This window comes from Myotis nattereri (assembly GCF_964212035.1).
Source record: "Myotis nattereri genome assembly, chromosome: 10".
Classification (NCBI taxonomy): Eukaryota; Metazoa; Chordata; class Mammalia; order Chiroptera; family Vespertilionidae; genus Myotis; species Myotis nattereri.
In genome coordinates this window covers 73,914,428-73,937,980 of record NC_138085.1, presented here as the reverse complement: position 1 = coordinate 73,937,980, position 23,553 = coordinate 73,914,428, and the positions used below count along the sequence as shown (strand labels likewise).

At 39.6% G+C, this 23,553-nt stretch overlaps 1 protein-coding gene across 1 annotated transcript in view; it reads left to right on the top strand.

The window, feature by feature from the left end:
* NCOA1 (nuclear receptor coactivator 1) overlaps positions 1 to 23,553 on the top strand; it is a 164,888-nt gene that overhangs the window by 125,393 nt on the left and 15,942 nt on the right. The window contains exons 15-19 of the mRNA XM_081101281.1: positions 887 to 1,004; positions 2,420 to 2,588; positions 3,841 to 4,155; positions 12,485 to 12,586; positions 14,570 to 14,972. Coding sequence (XP_080957407.1) covers positions 887 to 1,004; positions 2,420 to 2,588; positions 3,841 to 4,155; positions 12,485 to 12,586; positions 14,570 to 14,972 — 1,107 coding nt within the window. The remainder of the gene's footprint in view (positions 1 to 886; positions 1,005 to 2,419; positions 2,589 to 3,840; positions 4,156 to 12,484; positions 12,587 to 14,569; positions 14,973 to 23,553) is intronic.

Below are 23,553 nucleotides of genomic sequence, written 5' to 3'. Positions count from 1 at the left end.
ATTTACAGTGTTTTTCCTACATAAGTGGTACATAAATAATCAAAGCTTTCAAAAAAAATTCCCCCACAAAAACTTTCAAAAATGCATATACTGTTTTCTTCCATTACAAAACATAATTCAATCTCTTTTTTCATTTGTCATTATAAGAATCAATTATTATACTATTATATTTTCAGATTAACAACTATAGAGCTTTGTCCATTTACTGAATGACCCTAGAGCAGTGGTCGGCAAACTGCAGCTCGCGAGCCACATGCAGCTCTTTGGCCCCTTGAGTGTGGCTCTTCCACAAAATACCACATGCGGACGCACATGTACAGTGCAATTGAAACTTCATGGCCCATGCGCAGAAGTAGGTATTTTGTGAAAGAACCACACTCAAGGGGCCAAAGAGCCGCATGTGGCTCGTGAGCTGCAGTTTGCCGACCACTGCCCTAGAGGCTATGCCCTTTGGTTTGTGCCTTTTATGCAGTATATTTTACTTTTTGCTTACAGCTCTCAGACCATGATAATAACACTGTCCCTACTTATAGCATATTCTGATGTGCTGTAAACTGAAAAATTCATTAACCAAAATTGTTATAATTATCTTTGAAAAATTTCCAATAGTCTGGAATGATTCTCCTATGGTAACATCAACTTATGTGCAAACTTTTTAACATCAGGTTTTCTTTGATTCACAGACCTTTTCTCACTTTGTCATTTACTTGTTATTATGTGGCCACCTTCTAGATAGTTTAAGTTTCTGAATAAGTGACTCTGTATCATTGAAGTAATACTATATAACTGAAATCTCACTCTACTGTACTATATATTACTTCTGGAAAATATTGTCATTTTATCTTCCATTGTGACACTGACTTCTTACCTTTGCTTCTATCATCAGGATTACCTGAGCTGGAATTGGAAGCAATTGATAACCAATTTGGACAACCAGGAACAGGTGATCAGATTCCATGGACAAATACTACAGTGACAGCTGTGAATCAGAACAAACCAGAAGAGTGAGTAATATATTTCGTATTTTGTAAAGTATCAGATACCAACTTCTACAACAAAGAACTGCTTTTCCCAAACTGGATTCCAGGATACATTGGTAGTTTGTTAGATGTTGACAGAAGTGATTGATAATGGAAAAAAAAAAAAAAAAGGATGGGGAAGACAGATGTATTTACTGCATGACTGCAAGACTAGTGTATATTGTAATTACCAGAAGATTGATGCAGTATGCAGCTGTTGGTTTATTTTTTATCTCTTACTTTGCTTTGATGGATTACCATAAAGTTTCTGAGACCTATGAACGAATCAGCCTCAGTACAACAACTATGTTGCTCTTGAGCTTTTAGTTAGATAATTATTCTGTCCAGTTTTTCTCTTTGTTTAGAGTAAGAAGGTATAAGGAGGGAAGGTACTTTCCATATCTACTCAGTGTCCAACTATTTGTTTTATTGCTTAATACTAAGCATGTTTCATTTTTCTAGTTTGAGTTCTTTTTAAAATGGCAATCATGCCGAAACTGGTTTGGCTCAGTGGATAGAGCGTCGGCCTGCGGACTGAAAGGTCCCAGGTTCGATTCCAGTCAAGGGCATGTACCTTGGTTGTGGGCACATCCCCAGTAGGAGATGTGCAAGAGGCAGCTGATGGATGTTTCTCTCTCATCGATGTTTCTAACTCTCTATCTCTCTCCCTTCCTCTCTGTAAAAAATCAATAAAAAAAATATATTTAAAAAATAAATAAATAAATAAAATGGCAATCATGTAATGTTAGCAATATGATTTAATCATCCTTGAACGTTAGGTAATGCAATGTATACTATTTTGATTGTGGTTCAGTTACCAGTAATTAATAGCGCCCATTGAATGAATAAATTTTTCCTCCCAATCCTCACCTGGGGACATGGTTATTGATATTTAGACAGAAGGGAAGGGAGAGGAAGAGTGAGAGAGAGAAACATCAATGTGATAAAGAAACATTGATCGATTGTCTTCCCATATGCTCCATGACTTGGAATGGAATCCACAACCTAGGTATGTACCTGACCAGGAATCGAACCCAGTCTTCTGGTATACCAGACAAGCTCCAACCAACTGAGTCACACCAGCCAGGGCAGAACAAATTTTAATATAGGCTAAATTATTTTTTTCTGAGATTTTGGTTGATTTTTATTTTCTATTTTTGTTAATTCTTTTTCCCTATCTTAACTATGCTTGGTTAATTTTGAGAATAGTTCTGTAAGCTGACATGAAGAATATGGAGACAAAGTTCAGTGATTGGCAAAATAATGAAAAATATGTTCATAAATTTCTGTACATTAAGTATATCAGAAAATTTTCTAGAACTAGATTTGCATGAATATTTATATTGTATTTGCTTTCTTAAGATTGAATAATTATTAAACTGTATCCTTTAATTCTGCAGCCAGTGTATTAGTTCACAATTAGATGAGCTTCTCTGTCCACCAACAACAGTAGAAGGAAGAAATGATGAGAAAGCTCTGCTTGAACAGCTGGTCTCTTTCCTCAGTGGCAAAGATGAAACTGAGTTGGCTGAATTAGATAGAGCTCTGGGAATTGACAAACTTGTTCAGGTATTTACTAAAGTTGGCATTTTTTAAATGATTCTTCCCTGAGAAGCTAGAAAATGGTTTTTAAGCAAGGTTTTCAGTATTCTCACTGTATTTTATAATTTACCCTTGTGGAAGTTAACAAAATATATAATAGGTAATCTACACTAATAAAAGAGAAAGATGAAAATTGACCGTACCTCCATGATGCCCACCAGCCAATCAGGCGTGAGTATGCAAATTAATCCAAACAAATATGGCGGGTTAATTTGCATACGCAGGGCAGGGTGGGACACTTGGGTCGTCGCCATGGCAGAAAGGCAGCTTCTGGCTGGAGCAAAGGCGGTGCTGGCAGCCAGGGGAAGGAAGGCCCATTCTTGCACAAATCTTCGTGCTTCGGGCCTCTAGTAGATAATAATAGGATTTTACACAAAGTAGTAGTAATGATAATAGTGTTAGAAAGTCTTAGCCTTTCACTATGAAACAGAATCTTAGAAGCTCTCCTTAGAATAGAATACAGATTCATATCATCACTTCTTATTTTAGGATTTAATATAGTATCCTTTATTCATGTGAGTCTTCAACCTATATTTTTCATATTTCAAATGTCCAGAGGAAGTTATGCTTCATGAAACTCTCCTTTTAGTTACACACACACGCACACAAATACGCACACGCATGCACACACACACACACACACACCCCTACACACAACAGTTCATGATTTAAATTGTATTTCTTAGAATGAGTAATAGTGAACAAGTAGGAAAGCCCACCTGTACAGCATTTCTTTATTTAAGATAGAAAAATGCCTGACTCATCCCTCCTTTAGTAAGCTACATCTGTAGTAACCTAGTAAATACAAAGTTTGTTGATTCTTAGGTTTTTCAGTGAAGTTCTTTTTAAACCTTTTCACTTCATTTCATTGATTTAGGATCTTCATTTTAACTGCATTTTCATTTCTTTACTGAGATTTTAAACATCTCAGTTATGGGGGAAAAGGAGACAAATGTAATACTTTCAACAATAAAGAATTTTAATAAATAAATAAATAAATAAATAAAAACATCTCAGTTAATCTATTACTCCATTTCAAAAGTAACTTTCAGAGGTATTTCCTTTAAGTAGTAAACATCTGGAGAGCTTCATGAATCCACTATGAGTAGATTATGATGAAACTTTCTAGAGATGCTATCAAATCCAAAGTTACATAGAGAAACATATCATTTATTGGCAGAAACATATGTGTAAAATAGCCTCGTTTATTTTCTAACAGGGAGGTGGATTAGATGTATTATCAGAGAGATTTCCACCACAACAAGCAACACCACCTTTAATGATGGAAGAAAGACCCAACCTTTATTCCCAGCCTTATTCTTCTCCTTCACCTACTGCCAGTCTCACTAGCCCTTTCCAAGGCATGGTCAGGCAGAAACCTTCATTGGGGTCCATGCCTGTTCAAGTAACACCTCCCCGAGGCGCTTTCTCACCTGGCATGGGCATGCAGCCCAGGCAAACTCTCAACAGACCTCCAGCTGCACCCAATCAACTTCGACTTCAACTTCAACAGCGATTGCAGGGGCAACAGCAGGTGAGTACTCATGTTTAGCAGGTGATACTTTTTAAAGGTATGTGCTTTCTTTATAACAAGACAGCCCAGTTGCTACAACCAAGGTGTCGAGTTTACTCCCAGGACCTTTATGAAAGACTCAAAACACCACCCTTGGTTTGCTAGGACAAGAAAAGGGGACATATTCATTCAGTTAAAAGCCTGCCGGCTCATAACGAGGTACTTTGAGACCTACAATTTAAAAGCCGTTAATCTTGTTTTTTGAGATAAAAAATATTAGGATGAACATCGTACAATTAATAAATCAATAAAGAGAAACACAGCTTAATTTATAGAGTATCGAGAAACACTTTATGATTATTGAAACAGAAAATGCAGTTTATGTTGTTTGAAGTTGGAGTCGTCTTATATTAGGAGTATGAGGAAAGAATAATTTGGGGGTGTTGGGTGCTGTGGGTGAGTTAAATCTCTCTCATGACAGGCAATGAGTAGGTATAGTGGCATACATATTTAAGTCTGTATAAACAGCAGGTATAGAGAGAATCATCAGGAGCCAAAAAAGCAAATGGTTAAAAGTATTATCTCTGAGAAGTGAGACTGGGGCTGTAGATTTCTCTTTCTTCATATTAATCCTTCTGTATTTTTAAAACCATATGTGTATATTGTTTCAGATTATTTTTTTAAGTATTTAATGTTATTTCCTGGAGCCTTACTAATTCAGGAAGGAAAAAAAAGGAGATAAATTAGAAAGTCAGTATGATATAATGGTGGTAAAAGTAAGCTCTAGTTTCAAATCCTAGTGCTAACCTTAACTTAGGTGGTTCAACAATCAATTTATTTACCCTTTGAAAGCTTCTGGGTCCTCATTTATAAAAAGAGTCTAATAACTAATTCCTTTATGTCATAGGTGGTTGTGTGCATTAAATGAGATAATGCATGTAAAGCTCTTAGCACAATACTTGGCATCCTATAGCATTTAATAAATGCTAGCTATTACTATAAAATTATATTCAATAAATATAATAGATACTATAATGTAGTTTCATTTCACTTAAAAAGATGATGAAAGGGAGAAAGAGAAAGGGAGAGATGAGATAGGGAAAAAATTTTAATGGTAGAATAGCAAAGAAAGGAATAACTGTAAATCTTGGGGTGGAATAAAGGATTCAAAGAGGGATTAAGGGGAGAGAAGGAAGAAAAGAGAAAGAAAAGGAGTAGTAATATATTCTGAGAATAAGTTAAAGATAAGCTGCTTCTTGTTATAACTTGTTCATCGTAAGATTGCCTAAGAAGAGGAAATAATTAATAGTTCCTCTGTATTTAATCTTTCATATAACATATTTAAGGGGACTAGTGATAGGTACCATGAGGAAGATAAAGAAAAAATGATACAGGCAACTTTGGGAACTTATAGTCAGCTTAGGGTATTTAACAGATAAATACCCAAAAGTTAACAGCAGTAAGTGACTAAGTGCTAAACCAAAAAAGGAGAGGAAAGTGTAGGTATGCTGATTTCCTCATTGCACAGAGTAGAGTTCAGTAAATACTGTCTACAGTTACAGGCTCAGTGAGCAAGACCATTTCAACAATCTAGGTCAGGTTCCTGAATAGATGAAATGATAATTCATACTTAGTTCAGAAGAAAAAATTGTTTTTGCTTTGATTTGCTCCTAAAGCAGCTGATAAGCAGAGTGGTCATGCAAAGAGTGTATCTGAAATAAGGACACAAATAAGTCAACATCGCTCCTCTGTGCTTCCTTTAAATATTATAGAAGCATGTCCAAAGTTTGGAGGTTTTGGTAGCCCAACAAAGTGAAATAAATATCCATCAAGTTGGAGAAATACAGAATTTGGGGCACATTATGTTTTAAGCCTCCAGATATGTTACTACACAAAAATAACATATAACTGCCATGTAAAACAATAACTCTGCTCCCTAATGAGCCACTATATCCAGACCTATTCTTTGGGTTCAGGGCTATCAGTTCTTCTGTTCAGTAGTGGTACTCAGTCCATAGTGGCTCTTCACTGCAGAGTCTTCTATGTGTGAGGGAGGTCTGGCCAAGGCTTATCTCAGCAATAAAGAAAAAGGAAAGCTCAACTCAAAGTAGTAAAACAAAAAAAAATTTTTTTACTCAAATATTAAGATGATTCAAAATAGAGACATGTCCAGGTGTGGTTAGTTCAGAGACAAGGATGTTATCAAGGACCCAGGTTCTTTCTGTCTGTTTACCCTGTAATCCTCGGCAACTAGAAGAATGGCTGCCATGGTTACAAATACCACATGCAAACAAAACTATCCAGCAGGGGAAAACAAGGCTATCTTTTTCCTGTGCATCTTGCTTTAAACGCCATGAAACTTTCAGAAGGCTCTTGTGCCTTCTTCCCCACTTCCACCCCCCACTCCCAAAAAAGGGAAAACAAGAAAAAGACTTCACATGTTTGGCTAACCAGAACTGAATCACTGTGCACCCTTAACCAATCGCTGGCAAGGATTGACTTGACTCATGGAGATGTGTGATTTGGGATAATTAGCTGAATAAAATCCTATTCTGTCATCAAAGAAGAAGAGGAGAGTAAATGGCTGTGTTGGCATTAATAGTACCTGATAAAATCAAGAAATTAGGTTTAAATATATTATTTTAAATTATACAGGTAAATTCATAGTCGGGATCAAATTGGTGAACTAAAGTGAGACATCTAACTTCTGCCTTAAATTCCATTAAATGACAGGTTGTATATTTTAAGTGAATAAATTCATATCAGTATAGAAAAAAAAGAAGACCATCAACCTACTAAGAATTTTGAAATATAGAAAGCAAACATAAGAAACAAAATTATCATATACAAGTAATACAATTGCTTGCATAGAAAATCCAAGAGAACCTACAGGGAACTTAGATCTAATAGAGAAGTTCAGCGAAGTTTCTAGATAAAAGAATAAGAAATAAAAATTAATGACAATCCTTTTTATTAGCAACAAGCAATTAGAAAATATAATTTCAACATATATCACAATATGCAAAAATAAATCATAATTAAAAGTCAAAAAGAAGATACAAGTAAAATATATTTGTTGATTTAAAGGCTGTTGTAAAGATGACAATCTTTCTGAAGTTAACCTATAGATTCAGTGGAATTCTGATTAAAATATCAACACAGAATTTGACAAATAGATGCAAAACTTATTTTAGAAGAATGAATGCAACCTTAAAGAAGAATGAGGATGAACTTGCCCTACCAGATATCAAGATTTAAAACCAAGTTTTAAAAATTAAAACATTGTAGAACTGCCATAGGGATAGACAGTTCTACTAATCTATCTATATATATAAAAGCCTAAGTAACCATTATTACAGAACGACTGGTCGACCGGTCGCTATGACACACACTGACCATCAGGGGGCAGACACTCAACACAGGAGCTGCCCCCTAGTGGTCAGTGCGCTCCTACAGCTGGAGCGCCGCTCAGCCAGAAGTTGGACTCACACCAGGCTCACTGCTGGCGAGCACAGCTGCGGTGGCAGGAGCCTCTCCCACTAAGCGATGGTGGCAGCAGGCACAGTGGGGCCAGGATGAGCAGCAGCGGAACTGTGCCTGGCCCCAGCTGGGGATCCTCCCCAACCGCCTGCCACTTCAGCACTTCTACATCCCTCGGGGGGGGGGGGGGGGTGTCAGATTGCCAGGGATTGGGCCAAAGCCCAGCAGTCCGACATCCCCTGAGGGGTCCCGGATTGCAAGAGGGCACAGGCCAGGCTGAGGGACCCCATCTGTGCATGAATCTGTGTACCAGGCCTCTAGTTGGAATATAATAGAGAGCCCAGAGACAAACCAGACATATATAGGAACTTTATAAGTGACGCAGGTGGCAGTCAGTGGGGAAAGAATGGCCTGTAAAATCAATGCTGGTACATTTGGCTGTCCATGGTGGGGAAGTCAAATTAGATCCTTATCTCATACCATACACAAAAAATAAATTCTAGATGTTTTAATGGCCTAAATGTGAGTATGAGAAAATCTCTATGGCCCCTTATAAAAAGGACATAAAGGAAAAGGTTAATGTTTGCATTAAAATGTAAAACCTGTAAATAAACAGACACCATAAACAAGATTGGGGAAGTTATTTCAGGGAAGATATTTGCAACCTCATAACAGACAAAGGATTAGTATCTAGAATATATCAGATTCATAACAATATTTTTAACACACTTATCTCACTTGATTGATATCATGTTTACTTGTTGGTCATGTCCTCTTCTTCCTTCTTCCCTCTTGCCAAACACAGGAGATGTAAGCTTCTAATAGTCAGGAAGGGAACACAGTGCCTAATGATTTGAGAAGAAAAAGAAAGGGACATACTCAGATCTACATTATAGTTTATTTTTAATAGATCTTTAGATCATTTTAAAAAATATGATTTCCTGACCTTAAGTATATCTCATTGACTAGAATATGGTACACAAGGAGTAAAAAGATTCTAATATTTTAAATTTGATTATACAGTTAAGAATAATTTCCAGTTGGCGGACAGGAAGAACAAAGACCCTAGGAAGCTAACGTAAATGCATTGGCTGAGGCTTAAATGGTAAAAATAAAGAAGGAACTAGTGATTAAGAAGAAATGCAAAGTTACAGCCTTTAGGTGTAGTGTCTGCTTACATCTCAAATAAGCAAAGAATCAAGGAATATACCCATAATACCTATAAGAACTTGTAAAGTTCTATTTTTGGAAAAAGGATGACAGCAGAAATGGGTAGGTCTGCTGCTTATAGAAAATAGTATAACACTGGCTAACAAAGATACAATTATTCTATTCCAGTTTTGCTTTCTTCTTCTCCAGCAAAGGCCATAGTCTTCATACTATTAAAAAAAAGAAGGAGAAAAATATGAAGAGGGAGTAACAGTCCAGACAGATAAAGAAATACGATATCCTTAGGCAAGTCCAGATATGTTGTTAGGGTCCTCAAGAAGGGTATGGATCTGGTGTAAGAACCACTATTAATAATCTTTTATATATTACTAGAGGCCCGGTGCATGCATTCGTGCACTGGTGGGGTTCCTCAGCCTGGCCTGTGCCCTCTCTCAATCCGGGACCCCTCAGAGGATGTCGGACTGCTGGTTTCGGCCCGTTCCCCACAGGCCAGGCCAGCAGTCCGACATCCCCCAAGGTATGTAGTAGTGCACAAAGCGACAGGTAGCTGGGGAGGAGCCCGAGCCACGCCACTCCCATTCATCCTGGTCCTGCTGCATCTGCTGTTGCTCGGTAGCACTGCCATGGATACAGGAGAGGCTCGTGCTACCGCAGCTGCACTCACCAGCCGTGAGCCCCACATCTGGAACCCGTGGGTCAGCTGAGCAGTAACCCCACTGTGGGAGTGCACTGACCACCAGGGGGTAGCTCCTGTGTTGAGCATCTTCCCCCTGGTGGTCAGTGGACATCATAGCAACCGGTCGTTTGGTCATTCGGTCGCTTAGGCTTTTATATATATAGATAGACTAGAGGCCCAGTACATGAAATTCGTGCATGGGTAGGGTCCCTAGTGGCTGCTGGCTGCCGGCTGGGGCCTCCCTTCCCCTGGCTGCCTGTTGCTGCCACTGGCCAGGGCCTCCCTCTGGCTGTCTGCCGCCGGCCACGGCCTCCCTTCCCGCGGTTGGCCGGCCGGCCCCGCTCCCTGGTTGAACTCCTGGTCAAACTCCTGGTCAAGGGGACAATTTGCATATTAGGCTTTTATTATATAGATAGAGAATAGAAGAAATCAGAAAATAGAACTAAGGTCAAAGAGCAGAAACTACAGAGAAGCAGATTTCACCTCCAGATTTCTGGCAAAAACTGCCTGATAAAAGAATAAGCTTCTTTAATAAAATAAGCTTCTTGGGGAGGCACTTGAGATCTTATTCCCCAGCATATATCCTCAGTTTGGCTCAAATAAACTTACTTAAAAAACAAAACAAAAACTCGTTGGCTTTAAGAATTTATGCAGTGACTGTATCAAGATTCTCACCCTTGGCACTACTAACATTTTGGTGATTCTTGTTAGTGGGGGAGGGGGAATCCTCATGCAATGAAGGATGTTCAGCAGCCTCCCTGGCCTCTACCTACCAGATGCTAGTAGAAACCCCTCCCCAAGTTGTGACAACCAAAAATGTCTTCACGTATTGCCAGATGTCCCTTGTGGGGCAGAATCACCCCTGATTGAGAACCTCTGGGCCAGATAATCATCTTTTAAGTTACTATAGAAGGACTTCTTGCTAAGGCATTGAAAAAAGTCCATTCAGGCAGACAAAAAGGCAGCTATCCTGTGCTGTGTGTGTGTGTGTATGTGCACACATGTGCATGTTTGTATGTGTTTTATATGCATAGGCTGGGTTTGTATCCTCCCACACGAGCCCCACATTTCCTTTTGTAATGCAACAAGCCTTTTGACCTGCCCTTTATAGGCTTTTGAATTTGTGTCCCTCGCTTTAAGGACTACCAGCCTCTTTCATGCCCCAAACTCCAAAAGTTAAGATTTTCAAAGCATTAAAGGAGATGGTGAATCTTTTGGGAAGACTTCCTTGAAGAAGTGGAGCTTGATCTGCTTGCTGGAAAATGGGTAGCATTTTAGTAATCAGAGAGAAGAAATAGGTCAGAGTAAGACAGTTGTACACACAGTCAAGGGAAGGGAAAAATGAACAAGAGTTATTTTATGGGCAGAAATCAATCAATTTTTCTTTAACAGAAAGTGCTTATAGATTACTGCTATTTAGAATAATTCCTTCTACTAAATATAGCCTATTTCTTTTCTAAGGTTATTTTTTCATTTTTACTACTTCTCAGTCATCTTTCCTCCATCCCCACCCATTTCATTGTCACCATGTCTCACAATTGAAAGGATATATAAAGCTATAAATTTGGAATCCCAGCTGCCACTCCCCCAGCAGTTTTTCTTCTCTGCATCACTAAGTATTAATGTATTTTCACCTGTCCTCATTGCCTTCTCTGTTTTCTTATACTTGCTCTTCTTTCTGCCTAAAGTTAACCTTTTGAAGCTCCCATTGAGCTCACTCAGGCGCTTGGTCCCTGCCTTCATGTCCTACACTAGTTATTGGTCTGTCTGCATTGCTGTAGATGTCTATATATGCATCGCCGTACTTGATCTTTAAGCTATAGATCAAAGGTGGGGAACCTCCAGCCCGTGGGCCGTACAAGGCCCACAAAATTACTTGGTCTGATCCTGCCAAGGCATTAGCAGTGAGTTGATTACATGTCTGACCAAATATAGCAGGCTGTTTTAAGTTGATAATTTTGTATGGCCCACGAATGATGTTATAAACATCCAGATGGCCTTTGGCAGAAAAAAAAGTTCCCCACCCCTGCTATAGATTGTTTATAAGGAGGTACAACCCCCAAGGATGCTTGTTTTGTTACCTGATAAAGTTGAGGCATGTCTGTGACCTGGAACCCTAAGCCTGATAGAGATAGCATCTTCCAAACTAGCGTTCCATAGGAGATTGTTCTAGGAGATACTGTTAATGGCTATATGTCAGAAAAAAAGGTTTGTGATAAATAAGTTGCATAGCCCTTCTTAAAGAATGTACCCATAGAATTACTGCAGTAAAGAACTCTGTTTCACCTTGTGTAACCCATCATTCCCAGTACTTAATACAGCACAACATGCTGTTTTCCTGGCACATCTATTAATATCCTGCAGAACAATGTTCTTTTAGAACACCAATTTGGGAACTGCTGGTCTAAAGTAATTACTTCTTGCAGTTAAATAAATAGTTCATTTTCTCAGACCATTTGTTTCTTACATAATTCTCTTCAGCTAATGAAATCATGTTGGATTTTCCCCAGATATGTACCCATTAGACAGGCACCCTCCTAGTGAGAATTACCTCAACTTTTCCATTTATCTTCCAGACCTTTGTAGAATGTGCCCAATTGTATACTTACATTTTTACTCACAATAATTTTATGACCTAGAGCTTTTCTCTCCATTATTACACTTACCTGAAATAACTAAGTATTAACGTGTTTTTTCAAAGTGCAATAAATGCCTTTGTGTGTGTATTTTAGTGGTAGAGCATTTATGGCAGAACATTTGAAAGTATAATACACACACCTGTACCTATGTGCATACATATATGTGCATGTGTGTATTCTATTTTTAAATGCTCTGCCATATTTAGTGTAGGTGGGAACTATGTTAGGAATTATCAGCCTTTTGGCAGATAAACATGGAGAATATCTTACTGAACGTGCAACAGTAAAACTTGTTAGTAATCAATAAAATGTTTGTGTTACCTTTAAGGGCTATGCTATATTTTCATGTAGAAATACAATATCTCATTTTTTCCATTTTTTCTAGTTGATACACCAAAATCGGCAAGCTATTTTGAACCAGTTTGCAGCAAATGCTCCAGTTGGCATCAATATGAGATCAGGCATGCAGCAGCAAATTACACCTCAGGTAATGTGAGCAAACCAAACACTGTTAGTACTTTTCTAATCCAAGCCGTGTTTCCTAAAGTGTTGACTTGAGTGTCTTTGAAATGGTCTGTGAGCTGATCTTTTAATGATGTTTATAAGTGTAGCTCTCTTCTAGAATGAATTTATAATGAATCTGTGATATCCCTTACTGATATTTGATCAAAAGCTGAGGGTTCTTTGTTTTGTTTATTGTTATTGTTGTCACTGCTATTAGATACCAGTGGACTAAGTAGAAAACTCTTACTGCTGTTCTGAATAGTGCTAGTAATAAGAAGCCTCGGCTATGAGACTGTATGAATGGTACCTGAAACCCGATCCAAACTGTGTCACATTGCTGAGTTATCTTAACTCTCTTGTGTTCTCAGGTCCGTCTGAGCATCAGCATTTTCTATTTTTTATTTATTTGAATGACCCTTGTACATGAACACAGAGCCACTGGAACTTTAAACATAAAAAGAACTCGATAGCCCTTAAGTGTTAACTAGATCTTAACTTCCACACATAGTTTGTTATTTTTGCTTCAACCACTTTTTTGTTTCCTTAACCAAATTGACACAAACATTTGGGAGATGAAGGACTCTAAAGATGATTCAAACAAAATTCTTCTTTTCTCCATAAAATGGACCTAGATGGATTTGGGGCAAATACAGAAAGCCAACACTAACCAAAAGGATAAATACTGAGAGAAACTGCTGGTAAGCAGCAGATGTTGGCATCTTTATGGATCCAGATTTGGGTTTCTATGTCTTATAAATCTTGGGGTTAGTTCATGTAAGGGTAATTAGGTTGTAAGGAAACAAGACCCTATTATGGAATTAATTAACATAAAGATGATTTCTACCAGAATGTCATATGTCACAGTTTGTTCTAGATTGGACTATATGTAATTGACAAGTTTAATTTTAATGGAGCCATATGCTTTAATCAGATCCTCAATCTGAATTGATATTTTCTGAGGAAGGCTTTATTGACATGCCATATTGCTTTGCAAATTAGACCAAAAAGTGATTTCAACCTAATGTTACCACTTCTTTCTTCATTCATTATATCATAGCTATTTAAAACACTCTAATACCTAGAGTAGTCTTATACTGCAACTATGACATAAAATAGCTGGTTCCATTTATTTCTGTTTATTATCTTATTTCTAATTATTTTCCTTTTAAATGATAATTTATTAGTCATTGGATCCTGGGTTTCTGATTTTTTCCTCTTTTACTAGTAATGGTATTTGTAAGTTTTTTTTTAACTATAAAGATAATATATGTTCATTATAAATAATTTGGAAAATACTGAAAAGTATATAGAAAAATTTAAATCACCTATAATCACATTTTATTCATTTAAGTAAAGTGGAATAAACTGTTTCCATGAGAAAAAGGGGAAACTGTAATTTTTTTGAAATAGAAAAGTAGAAATCTCCTAACAACCTAATGTCAGATAAGATGGAAGTCGTTAGAAAAGGTAAAGATACAAATTATGAACAACAAATACACATCTGTCAACAAGTGAATCTAAAAATCAAGTGAATAAATAATCTGATGAACAGAAAGAAAAAAAAAAAGATGGAAGTCGTTAGCACATTTCTTTCTCTCCTCTTTGGTTTTAATGTTTCTTTTAACCATTTTTTATGACTTATAATACTAATCAATGTGTATTTTCTTTGACTTTTCTCAGTTCTGTGTGACTTTTTGAGAATTTGCATTTAACCACTTTAACAGTCAGTAATAGTGTTTTAGCATTTCTCACCTACCTTTAATCTATAAAATTTACTTAATTGTTTTTCTCTCCTGTGATTATTACTTAAGAGTTTTTGTTCCCTTTCAGTTTTATTTTCCTCTGTATACTGATAATTGCTACATATTTTGTTGCCCCAAGCTACTAGACTTTATCTTGTAAGCTTTCCAAGATAGGTAGAGGTTATAATTATTATAATAAGTGAAGAATTTTTCCTCCTTTGCAGCCACCCCTGAATGCCCAAATGTTGGCCCAGCGCCAGCGGGAGTTGTACAGCCAACAGCACCGACAGAGGCAGCTAATACAGCAGCAAAGAGCCATGCTCATGAGGCAACAAAGCTTTGGGAACAACCTCCCTCCCGCATCTGGACTGCCAGTTCAAATGGGGAACCCCCGTCTTCCTCAGGGTGCTCCGCAGCAGTTCCCCTACCCACCAAACTATGGTACAAATCCAGGAACCCCACCCGCTTCTACCAGCCCGTTTTCACAACTGGCAGTAAATCCTGAGGCAGCCTTGGCCAACCGCAGCGGCATGGTGAACAGAGGCATGGCCGGGAACATGGGAGGACAGTTTGGCACTGGAGTCAATCCTCAGATGCAGCAGAATGTCTTCCAGTATCCAGGATCAGGTATGAGGACCCCAGCCAACATTGTTGCTTTCATAAGTACTGCACGCAGGTCTCTTTCTATGTGTTTCAGTTTGGTGACATGGAAGCAGTGTGCTAAAGGAGAGAGACACATGGGGGTCAGGAGGTCCACGCTCCAGACTCACCTTTTGCCAGTAAATGCTTGAATGATTTGAGACTTGTATCTCTTTTTGATAGCTAAGATTATTAAATTAGAAGATCCATAAAGATGTGTCTACAAAGCACATTCTCTTATTTTCTTATGCCCTCTGATGGATCCCTATAAGAATCTAATGAATCCATTTTTAGACAATGGATTTAAGTTCATTAACTCAAAATTTGGATACAGTTTCTTTAATTACGTTGAAAATTCTGATAGTTTACATAAGGATAAATAATTTTCACAAAGTATCTCAAAAGTCTCATTGGTGTCACCACTCTTAGCTGCTTAGTTTGCAAGCTAGTCCTGCAATATTAGGCAACTCTGGCTTCCAAAAGGACTTTTCTTTTTGGATCTTTCATTTGCACAGTCTGTCCCTCATTCTCTTTGTCCTAGGTGATGGTATCTTGTTTTGCTTCTATCACCTTGACGTTCTGATAAGTAGTGGCAAAAAAACACATTTGATTGATCCACCATGTTTAATCAGCCGTTAATGCAAATTAATGGCAAACTTCTGAAAAAAATTGAAATAAATTCCTTGATATTATAAGTGAAAGAAAAAGTAAATTTTAAGTCTGCTTAAACATGAATATCAATGAGAAGGTGGCTGTTTGACTTGAGTAAAATAGTGAAGTCATATAGAGATTTTTGACATGGCAGTATACTTATCAACTTTGACAGCCAAATTAATTTAGACTTTTCTTTCTTACAGCAACAAATGCTAAAATCCTTTGACTATTAATTAAGTGTCTCGGGAGACTTGTATCAGAGAGTGCCAGAATTCTCTAATACATTTTAATCAAAATTATGCACATCAGTTCCCTTGTCCTCAAGGCAATGAAGTCATCTTTGGCTGGTTTGTTTCTCTGACACTATCTGTGTGGGCAGCAAAAGGATTATAAATCCGTAGTGTCATTTTAAAATGTTCTGAACAGGAATGGCCTTCACAAGAGTTTTATTTCTCATGATTTCTGTATGCAAAAAAATTGAAAAGCCTTTTTCACTTTACTTTAGCTTGCAGAGGGACTTCCTCCAACATTGGAAGACTTGTATAGTTACCTATTTACCCACTCCTCTTCTAAAATGGCAACCTAGCCAAAACAGCAAATAGATGCTTGGCCTTCATGATATTGATTGCAGAGCTGTAAACCAAAAGATTTATCTCATTTATTTGGAGAGGGGACTAACTACCAGTAAGCCAAACATTAATAAATTCCCCCAAGGATTTTATTTCTCTTATAAAAATGGTACTTCTGCCATTTTCAGTCATGCTCTTTGATACCTCTTCTCTGGAAAGCTAATGAAGGAGAACTGTTTCAAAGCCACCTGGAAGGCAGTGCTTCACAGCCCCAGTTCCGATGAAGTTAACAAGATTTCTTTCAGGGTTGTGGGTCTAGTTATTGATCTCTTGAATGTCAATATATAGAACACAGTGATTGAAGTAATGAGTTGGTGGACCTTTGTTCTTTATCAGGCAATATAACCGAATGTGTTGCCATCCACCATTGATGCTGTATCTAGTACCTGGATTTTTCTTCCAGCCCACCTTTTGACTGACCAAAAAATACTTTTAATAAAGTAAGAATCTTACTTTGATAAAGCCAGCAGTCATACTCCAAACAAAACCCAGAAGCTGGGTACAATAGAGTAGAAGTTTCATCCAGTTGCAGACTGAAATGAAATGGCAGAACTTTCAATTCTTCCATAAACTGCTTTAAAATAAAAGGAGAAAGTTGCTTGTTTTTCTGGATAACATAAGAACACCTAACGATAAAATGTTTGTAATTTCTTCCACTGTTCTAAGGTGAAAGTTTGCCTCCAGTATGGTCAGCAGCCTGGTATAAGGCTTCAAGACCAGGCCTTGTATTAGTACAGGTTCTGGAAAAGTTCCAACCATTTCAAAGCAAGTCTTCTCGGGGTGGGGGGGGGGGGGGGCAGGGCGCAGGGGGCATCATATCCTATCTAATAAAAGAGAAACATGGTAATTAGCATACATCCGCTACCCTTCCCATTGGCTAATCAGGGCAATATGCAAATTAACTGCCAGCCAAGATGGCGGCCGGCAGCCAGGCAGCTTGAAACTAACATGAGGCTTGCTTGCGTCAGTGACGGAGGAAACCAACGTTCCCCGCCTGCCTTGCCGGCCTCTGAGCTTGCAGTTTGAAACATTGTTACAAATATAGAAGCTAAACAAAACCCCAGAAACCTGCTTTCAGCGAGCCGGGATCTCAGAGCTGGAGTTGATACAGTGTTTCGATTATAGAACACAAACAAACCAGATACCTGCTTTCAGCAACAGAGGCCTCAGAGCTGGAGTCAGAGCTAAAGCTGGCCCAGAATAAAAAAAAAAGAAAAAAAGGAGCAGTTGGGAGCTTCAGTCACCCGCCAGCCTGAAAACAGCCCTCAGCCCCTCACCCAGACTGGCCAGGCACCCCAGTGGGGACCCCCATCCTGAAGGGTGTGTGACCAGCTGCAAACAGCCATCATCCCCTCACCCAGGCTGGCCAGGCACCCCAGTGGGGACCCTCACTCTGATCCAGGACACCCTTCAGGGCAAACCAGCCGGCCCCCACCCATGCACCAGGCCTCCATCCTATATAGCAAAAGGGTAATATGCCTCCAAGCACCAGGATCAGCGGAGCTGTGAGGCCTCCTGGCACCGGGATCAGCGTGACAGGGAGCAGCGCCCAAACCCCCTGATGGCCCTGCAGCTCTGTGTGTGACAGGGGGCGGGGCCACAACCTCCCTATCTGCCCTGCTCTGTTCCTGACAGGGGAAGGCGCCCCAACCCCCTGATCAGCCCTGCTCTGTGCCTGATAGGGGGGAGCTCCCCAACCCCCTGATCGCCCTGCGGCTCTGTGTGTGACAGCATGTGGTGCCCCAACCTCCAGATCGGCCCTGCTCTGTGTGTGACAGGGTGCGGCACCCCAACCCCTGCCCCCCACAGGCCCTGCTCTGTGTGTGACGGGGTAGAGCCATAACCTCCCCATCAGCCCTGCCCTGAGTGTGAGAGTGGCGGCGCCCCAACCCCCTGATCGGCCCTGCTCTGTGGGTGATAGAGGGCGGTGCCCCAACCCCCTGATCCGCCCTGCTCTGTGTGTGACAGGGGGCGGTGCCCCAACTCCCCTATCGGCCCTACTCTGAGTGACGGGGGGGGGGGGCTCCCCCCGGGGGGGGGGCTCCCCCCCAACCTCCTGATTGACCCTGCTCTGTGTGTGACAGGGTATGGAGCCCCATCCCCCTGATGGGCCCTGCTCTGTGTGTGACAGGGGATGGTGCCCCAACCCCCCAATCAGCCCCACCCTGAGCGTGACTGAGGGTGGCATCGCAACCTCCCAATCCGCCCTGCTCTGTGCATGACAGGGGGCGGTGCCCCAACTCCCCAATCGGCCCTGCTCTGAGCCCGACCAGGGGCTGCACTTAGGGATTAGGCCTGCCCTCTGCCACCCGGGAGCAGGCCTAAGCCAGCAGGTCGTTATCTCCCGAGGGGTCCCAGACTGCGAGAGGGCACAGGCCGGCCTGAGGGACCCCTCTCCCCCTCCCGAGTGCACAAATTTTTGTGCATGGGGCCTCTTGTGTTTTTTTTATAAAGTTTTATTGGAATACAGCCATGCTCATATAGTTTACATTTTAACTACAGCTGGTTTCACACAGCAGAATTGTATAGTTGTTTCAGAAACCTTATTGCCTGCAAAATAAAAATATTTAATATCTGGCCCTTTGCAGAAAAAGTTTGCCGATCTCTGTTCATTGATGATGGTAAAGCCAAAAGATAAATACATTAACTTTGCTTTAGTCCTTTGCTGTGGCATCTTTCAGCTTAACATAGGCCCAACCAAAGTAACTGAAAGACATGTAGACAACAGTAATGGCAGAGTATGCTTCCTGTTATTTCTGGAAACAAAGTTTTTTAGACTATTATGCTAAGAAGATGAGTGCACTAGAACAGAATTAGACTTTAAAAGTTTGTATCATGCTAAGGCAATATTCTAAGTAAATATGAAGGATTTTGAAAAAACGTTGTACCCACTTCATGAATTCCTTGAAGCCCATCCGAGCTCCCTTCTGTGAACTACACAGTGAACGTGCTCCTCTCCCCACTCCTCCCAGTGATCTCATCAGCTCCTGTGGCTTCAGTGACCTCTTCGTGCTGATGACTGTTCTCTATCTCTAAACCAGATCACAGTTCTGTGTACAGCTGCCTACTGGACAAACATACTTCAATTTTCCACCAACACCCCACACTCAACGTGTCCAAAGTTAGACTTACCAACTCCACTTCCCCTTCCCTCCACATCTCAGTGTCCCAGCTCTAACAAACTTCTCAAGCTCCAAGAAAGAGGACATACCTTGCTCTCTTTTTCTTCCAGGCTTATGTACATCTTGTACCCTGTCTAAAATACCCCTCCCTTACTGTCTCATTCTGTTCCTTTCTTCTCTTAGAGGGGTCTCCTCTGGAAGCCTTCCCTGACACTCCCAATCATAAGCACTCACCACCCTGTCTTCCAGCCATTCGTTAACCTAGCTGCCTTTCTTTTTAAACAGCAAATGCCTCGAGTGAGCAAAGTGTGATATTTTAATATCTGTTTCTCAAGTACTTAGCATAGAGGTTGGGGTGGGTCTGGGAGTAGATGCTTAATGAATCTTCGAAGAAATTAATGAACAGAAGGATATATCTTAATTCTAGTTGCTGCTGCCAAATGGCTGTGATGCTGTTGATGGTCCAGCAGGGAGAATTAACATAGTCTAGGCAAAGATGGAATTGTAGACTTTAAACTAGATTGTCTGGTTCAAGGAATCCAAGGTCCAATATAGAGGCCGAACTGGGACTAGAACTCTAACCACCTCTCCAACTCATGATTGACAGGCTGGTTCTTTCTACTAAAACTAGGTCATCTGATATGAAAGCCATGGGCAGTTAAGATGTGAGATAAGGCCAGAAAAAATGTCAGAAAGCATGGTGATGTACTTGCAGTCTCTTATTTATTGTTTCCTTTCACCCCACAGAGTAATATCCAGAATGTCATAAGTTTCTCTTCCCCCTCACATATATAGTTTTTCTGAAAGTATTTATCATAAATACGGTTTAAAAAGCATTAGAACAGACAAGTGTTTATTAAGGATCACAATCAAAACAGTTGAAATTTAAAATGGAGAGTTAATGCAAAGCTAGTCAATATATATGGAGATGATTAACATGATAGGGGAGGGGAGAGAAACCCACCCTATAGAGTTATAAATAGAAAAAAAATAACTTTCTCTATTCTAAGTCAAAATTATTTATCAGAGATTAAATTACATGTGGAGGAAGCAGCAAGGAAAAATATGTAACTTTATTTATATAATCTTTATGCAAAAAGGTAGATAAACATTTAGTAAAAGAAAAAAACTCAATAAAAACTGTAGGTTGCTTTACTTTAATAGAAAATTTAAAAGTGTAGCCTATTAGAAAACAAGTGAATAAATTAACTATATCTCTGACCAGATTAACCAAACAAAAAAAGAGAAAAAGGTCATTGTATTAACAATGACAGAATACAGACTATTATACAGGCATATACAATTATGTCTACAAAGAAACATTAAGAACATATAAGTATGCATATGATAAAATGATAGAGAAAGAAGCAAAAAAATTTATCCAAGATTTTATGGAGGAAGATTTGAAGGGATTATACTAAATTATGATAATCAGATTATAACGTTTTTTTTTTTCTGCCCCTGTATAACTTTCTCTACCTCAAAAGTATTTAACTCTGAAGTGTATTTGTCAGGGGGAAAAAAACATACAATATGCTAACATAACAGAAAACATAAAAAGAAATCCATTTTTACTTTTTAAAACTGTTAATAGACTTTGACTTTTGGCCAACATGGGGTAACAAGGACTGGATTTATTCTCCTATTGAAACAAACAGAAAATCAAAGTATATGAAGCAAACAACAGTTCTCAAAGTTGTCCAGACTATGTGCAGGGAGAGGGACTCCACCAGCAATAAGTGGTGTCCCTGAGTTGAGGCAATGGAGCTGGGCACAGTATAAGAGAAGGAGCCATGTAGAGAGAGAACTATGGGGGATAGTTCTCTAAGAGGATTTCACTTAGATCTTCAGCTGAATACGTGGCTGTGGGTGTGGGTGTATACATGTGTGTGTACATGCAAACCAAGGCCAGGGAAAACCACCTGAAAAGATTAAAGGGAACAGTCTTTAATGTTCACATAGAGCCAATTCTTATTCTCACCAGCTAGAATAGAAAATTCATAATTCATGGGGTGTCAAGCAGAATACTCAGTTTTACTCAGTAATGAGCAAAACTGAATGAACTGTGTCTGCTTTTGTTTCTTTAGGCACAACACCCAAAAGAATTAAACTGTTTTCATGTAACAATGACCCCAACAAATGTCAAAATTATTTAAAGGGATTTTAAAAATTGAACAACTAAGAAGGTAAAATTCATCATTTTCTAAAATTACCAGGCAAGCAAAGAACCAGGAAAATACAACCAATAATGAGGAGAAAAATTAGTCCATCAAAACCAACCCAGAAATTACACCGGTGATAGAATTAATAGGGATGTTAAGACAATTATAAATTCTACATTTATTCTGTATGTTCAAGAAGTTAGAGGAAAGATTGAACATGTTAAATAAAGGTATGGAAGATATTTTTAAAATCCTAAATCAAACTTCTGCAGATGAAAACGACAGTGTCTTTGATGAAAAGTATACTGGATGGGATAAGAAGCAGACTTGAAGTTACAAAAGAAAAAATTAGTGAACTTGAAGATACAGTAATAGAAACTAGAGAAAAAAAGTTTGAAAAGATAGTAATTCATTTCAAATTGATCTTATAATTCAATGCAATCCCTATCAAAAAACAGCCCTGGCTGGTTTGATTCAGTGGATAGAGTGCCAGCCTGTGGACTGAAGGGTGCCAGGTTGGATTCCGGTCAAGGGCACATGCCCAGATTGCAGGCTTGATCCCCAGTAGAGGGTGTGCAGGAGGCAGCCAATCAATGATTCTCTCTCATCATTGATGTTTCTAACTCTCTCTCTCCTTCTCACTTCCTCTCTGAAATCCATAAAAATATATTTGGAAAAGAAAAAAGCAACAAACCTGGCTGGGTGGCTCAGTTGATTGGAGCATTGTCCCATACACCAAAAAGTTGTGGGTTTGTTTCCTGGTCAGGGCACATTCCTAGGTATTGGGGTTTGGTCCCCGGTTGGGTGCATATAGGAGGTAACTAGTGTTTCTCTCACATGGGTGTTTCTCTCCCTTCCTCTTTTTTTAAAAAAAATATTTTTATTTATTTCAGAGAGGAAGGGAGAGGGAGAGAGAGAGAGAAACATCAATGATAAGAGAGAAATTGATTGGCTACCTCCTGCACGCCCTCTACTGGGGATCAAGCCTGCAATCTGAGCATGTGCCCTTGACCAGAATCCAACCTGGTACCCTTCAGTTCGAAGGCTGATGCTCTATATCCACTGAGCCAAATCAGGTAGGGCTCCCTTCCTCTTTCTCTAAAATCAGTAAGCATATTCTCGGGAGGATTTAAAAACAAAAAATAATTTTTGGAGAAATTGACAAACTTCTGAAATTTATATGGAAATGCAAAGGGATAGCCAAGACAATTTTGAAAAGGAAGGACAAAGTTGGATGACTACTAGTTTCAAAAATTTTCATAAAGTTATAACAGTCAAGAGAATGTGGTATTGGTACAAGTATAGACATACAGATCACTGCAACAGAATGATTGACTTTAATGGTAAATTGATTTTCAATAGTTAAATCAATAAGCATCTTGAATAAAAAAGAACAAACTACTGATAACTGCTTCAGAATGATTAAACATCAGAAATAGTATGCTAAGTGAAAGAAGCCAGACATGGAGCAACTCAGATGATTACATTTATATGTAACTAGAGGCCTGGTGCACGAATTCATGCATGGGTGGGGTCCCTCGTCCTGGGTGCGATTGAAGCCTATTGGGGGGCCGGCTGGCTGGCTGGAGGGACCCCGGAGGTTGGCCAACTGCCCCCCCATTGGGGCCTATCAGGGGCCGGCAGGCCAGGGGTAGGGGCCGTGGACCATTGGCCATCCAGCCCCACCCTCGATTGGTGTAGGGAAGGGGCCGCAGGTGGTTGGGGGACCAATTCGGGCCCGGATCATGATGGCTGGCTGCCGCAGTGCCCATCATAGCAACTGGTCATTCCAGTCATTCTGGTTGTTCTGCCGTTTAGGTTGCTGGGCTTTTATATATATAGATACCCAAAAAAGGGCAGATCTGTAGAGATAGAAAGGAGAGCAGTGGTTGCCTGAGGCTAGAGGTGGAAGCAGGATTGACTCTACACAGGCACAGCAAATATGGAGGTGATGAGAATGTGTAAACTGGATTGTGGTGATGTTTGCACAACTCAATAACTT